The sequence below is a fragment of the Volvox carteri genome (assembly GCF_000143455.1).
Source record: "Volvox carteri f. nagariensis unplaced genomic scaffold VOLCAscaffold_138, whole genome shotgun sequence".
Classification (NCBI taxonomy): Eukaryota; Viridiplantae; Chlorophyta; class Chlorophyceae; order Chlamydomonadales; family Volvocaceae; genus Volvox; species Volvox carteri.
In genome coordinates, this window is record NW_003307681.1 from 89,493 (window position 1) to 93,844 (window position 4,352).

A 4,352-nucleotide genomic window follows, 5' to 3' on the forward strand; every position below is an offset into this window, starting at 1 on the left:
CGCACGCCCTATGTACCGACTTAGCCCTCTTGAGCTTGATGAGGTCAAACGGCAGGTTACTGAGCTGCTTGCTAAAGGCATGATTCGTCCGAGTACGTCTCCCTTCTCTGCCCCGATCTTGTTTGTGGGTAAGAAGGACGGTTCCCTACGCATGTGCATAGATTACCGTGGATTGAATTCCATGACCACTAAGAATCGGTACCCTCTTCCGCGTGTAGACGATTTGCTCGATAAGCTTCGCGGGTCTGCTTACTTTAGCTCTATAGATCTGCAGCAGGGATATAACCAGATTCGCATTGCTGAGTCTGATATTCCTAAAACCGCTTTCCGCACTCCTTTCGGTCACTTTGAGTACACGGTTTTGAGCTTCGGCCTTGTTAACGCTCCTGCTACTTTTCAAGCCGTGATTGACCGTATGTTCAGGCCGTACATCGATAAGTTTGTCGTGTGCTACCTGGATGATATCCTCGTCTATTCCAAGACGAAGGAAGAGCACCTCCAACATCTTCGTTTGGTGCTCGACGTTTTGCGGCGGGAACAGCTTTACGCCAAGCAGTCCAAGTGCCACTGGGCGAAGTCCGAAGTTGAGTATCTGGGTCATGTGGTTTCCGTTGACGGGGTTCGCATGGACCCTAAGAAGACTGCTGCGGTGCGTGACTGGCCTGTCCCGACGTCCTTGCTTGAGCTGCGAAAGTTCCTAGGACTTACCAATTACTTTCGCAAGTTTATAGCCAATTACTCGTCTCTCGCCGCGCCGTTGACGAGTCTTACGCGCAAGGGTGCGTTTTCTTCCGCTGACGTTTGGACTGCTGAATGTCAGGCATCTTTTGAGGCTATAAAACGTGCTGTTGCGGACGATATAGTGCTGCGTTTTCCCGATTACTCTCAGCCTTTCCGTGTTGAGCTTATTTCCGACGCCTCGCTGCACGGTACGGGGGCAGTTTTGCTTCAGAACGGTCGTCCTGTCGCGTTTTCCAGCAAGAAATTTTCTGCTGCCGAACGCGGCTACACCACGGGTGAACAAGAGCTACTAGCCGTTGTTCACGCCTTGCGTGAATGGCGCTGCTATCTTGAGGGACGCCCGTTCGTTGTCAAAACCGACCACAAGCCTCTAACCTTTCTGCAGGGTGTTCCGACTCTTAACCGCCGTCAGGCGCGGTGGTTAGAATATATGCAGCGTTTTAACTTCACTTGGGAACATGTGTCTGGTTCCGTTAACGTTGCTGATGCTTTGAGTCGCCATCCTTCCTTGCACTCTGTCGTCCTGTCGGTTGTGACCAGTGTTCGACACCCCGTACGGGGCCCGTAAGTTTTTGGCCTTTTTTCGGTATCCCCGTACGGGTCCGTAGGACGTTGCGGTGGCTCCCGTAAAGATTTTGGGGCGCGAAGCGCCCCGTACGGGGCCGCCCCCGAACAGGCCGAAGGCCGGTTACGGTGACTCCCGTAAGGAATTTAAGGATTTATAAGATGCCTTACGGGGCCCTGTAGGAAAGAGGACGGACCATATAAAGGATAAGGCCCCACACTTGGCAGGCATAATTCATAATGCAATATGTAACTACACTTTTCACAATACTTTTATAGCTTCTGGTCTGTAACATCCAGCGATGGCAGACAATAAGAGGCCTTACGGGGCCCTGTAGGGGAGAGGACGGACCATATAAAGGATAAAGCCACACACTTGGCAGGCATAATTCATATTGCAATATTTAACTACACTTTTTATAATACTTTTATAGCTTCCAGTCTATAGCCACTCCTCGCCGATGACGGCCCTGAGGACACGGGCCGTTGCGAAACAGTTAGGCTAACAGTTACGCATTGGGCCTTACGCCCAACTAACCCAGCTTACATAACGCAAGCTCGCATTAATGGGTCCGACTCAGAACGCCAATTGACGCAAAAAGCTGGCCAATGCATGCACGGTTATTTAGGAGCGGCAAAACCAGCTCTATCCGTAGCTGGGGCGCCGCGAGCAAGTGTGAAGAGTCCGCATTGAAGGAGGCTTTGTTGCTTAGGCCGCTTGGCCCTCCGATCCATGTCCGTTCAATTACTATGGATGTATATATGGCCAGAAAAGTGGGGAATTCGACGAGTAATTACTGTGTTGAAGGCATTATACGATTTGGCTTCGGAGCACACATATATTCGTGACGACCATCGCCTGGAACAGCTTGTAATTTATATGTGACATAATTTCGTGATGCCGTCACGAAATTAAAATCACGAACTTTCCTGTCACTACGGTAGTGCTATTATAAATTTCTGAAGTCAAAGAGCCCGCCACCGTAAGGGCCGGATTAGTTGGGGCGAGCATCCGTATGATACGAAGGGCTCACTTACAACCTTTGTAACGCTCTCCGCCTAAGCGAGCCCCACGCACCACGCACGAACGAATTTAGGCCCTTATCGGTGATATCCAAATTTTTTGGAAGCGCGATCGCGCCCCGTTTTATTGTAATAATTTTCCGTGTTCCTGAATCGAGTAATCGTGTTATCGCAAGTACCCGTTAGCATTATGTTTCCTCTCGTGCCTGGCGGCTTACCGTGGGGCCAAGACCCACTTACTTCGTCTACTCATCGATTCGTTACCGTTACGCCTGTGCGTGACGATCTCATCGTCCCGCCGTTACACCTGCCGCTGGTACGTTTTGTCTGTTTTCGATGGACGTCCGTCAGCTTAGTGCGTCCTACGCCTCGGCTCTATTATCACCGCAGGTCTTTCCTGGTAATCCTCTCCCTGCCATGCCTCCGCTTGCTGCGGGCCCTATCCGTCTCCCGAGGTCGGCGCTGCCGCCTTTAGACCCTGTCGCGGCTCTGTATTACTCTGAGTTTACCGGGGACGTGTCAGTGCGGCCGCCGCTCACGGCCGCCTTGCTCTCCATCTACCAGGTGCACCAGCGTCAGTGGTCTCGAGAGCGCGGGGTTCAAAGTGCTGCGCGAGAATTCNATGGCTGGTGNCAGCGCCAGTCTCTCGGGCTCACCTTGCTCACNTGCGATCCTATGTCCATTGTTTCGTATCTGGTGGAATGGTGGTTCCCCCGGCACCCTGGGCGTCTGCGGGCTGACCGGCGTCCCAGCGCCAGTGCTGTGAAAGGGGTTATCTCGAGCCTTGCGACTGCCTTTAAGCAGCTGGGCCGGGAAGGGGACTATGACGCCTCTGAAAGCCGCGGGAATCCTTGCGACAGCTCATTGGTGCGAGGCTATGTCAAGGGCTACAGACGGGACCTTAGTGACGCCGGTTATGTGGAGCGAGGCGCCATCCCTTTGACCGCGGAGAAGTTTCGTCTCCTGGCCTGCCATCTGTGGACTGCATCCGGCGACGAAGAGCATTTGTTTGCTCGCAGTTTGGTGCTTCGGGACTTGTCTCTATTTGCTTTAATGTGGCATACGTATCAGCGCGGTCATGATGTCGGCAAGCTGGTGTTAAGTGATTTCAGGGATCCGGTGCATGGCCGTACCGCGTACCAGGGCTGGCCGTTACCCCTACCCGCGCCTGACGGGAGTGTCTCTCCCGACACTGTACTATGTATCGAAGAATTAAATACCAAGACGTACAAGGGTCAGCGTGCTCCTGCGATGATGTTGCGTCCGGATCGTGATCCTCTCGTCTGCACGCTGCGGGTTCTTGCAGTGTACATGAGCACGTGTACGAGGGCCGGTACCCCTATTACCCAATACCTCTTCCGTCCGGCGGAGTGCAGTGGCCGCGCCTATCGGGAGGCGCCGATGACGACCGAGGCCCTGGAATATCGCCTCGTCGCTCATCTTACCGCTGCTGGGCTATACGGCGGAGAGACGGTGCACAGTTTCCGTCGGGGTGCTTTGCAGCATGCCCAGTCTCAGGGGGTCTCCGATGAGGATCTCATGCGCTCCACGCACATCCGCTCTCTGGGTACTCTGCACCGCTATCTGGATCCTACTAGGCACCTCGCCCGCCTCCCGGCCGGCGGGACGGGGACGGGGCTGGTGGTTTCGGAGAGTGATGATGAGTGATAAGTCTGTGCATGGTTGGTCCTGTCTCACGAGGGTGGGGAGGGAGGGCGACCTCGACTTTTTCTAGTCTTTCTCGTCATCTATTTTCTGTAATCCGTCTTAATAAAGCTTAGTTGGTACCTGTTGTCTGACTCTGCATTCTGTGCTGGAATGGCCAAAACTCGGACTGTCTCGTCCTGGTGTGATATCCGTGGTTGGCATAGGGCCCTCCGTACTTCTGTATTTGGCATTTCTGAAGTCAAAGAGCCCGCCACCGTAAGGGCCGGATTAGTTGGGGCGAGCATCCGTATGATACGAAGGGCTCACTTACAACCTTTGTAACGCTCTCCGNCTAAGCGAGCCCCACGCACCACACA

At 53.7% G+C, this 4,352-nt stretch overlaps 1 protein-coding gene across 1 annotated transcript; it reads left to right on the forward strand.

Annotated features, from left to right (window-relative positions):
- Nucleotides 1–2,518: 2,518 nt before the first annotated feature.
- VOLCADRAFT_108543 (uncharacterized protein) lies at nt 2,519–4,331 on the forward strand (the record flags this gene model as incomplete). The annotated part of the gene is made up of 3 exons (XM_002959222.1): nt 2,519–2,644; nt 2,719–3,195; nt 3,847–4,331. 3 exons carry the CDS (start codon nt 2,519–2,521, stop codon nt 3,994–3,996), a joined length of 753 nt encoding a protein of 250 aa, XP_002959268.1. The 3' UTR covers nt 3,997–4,331.
- Nucleotides 4,332–4,352: the final 21 nt, after the last annotated feature.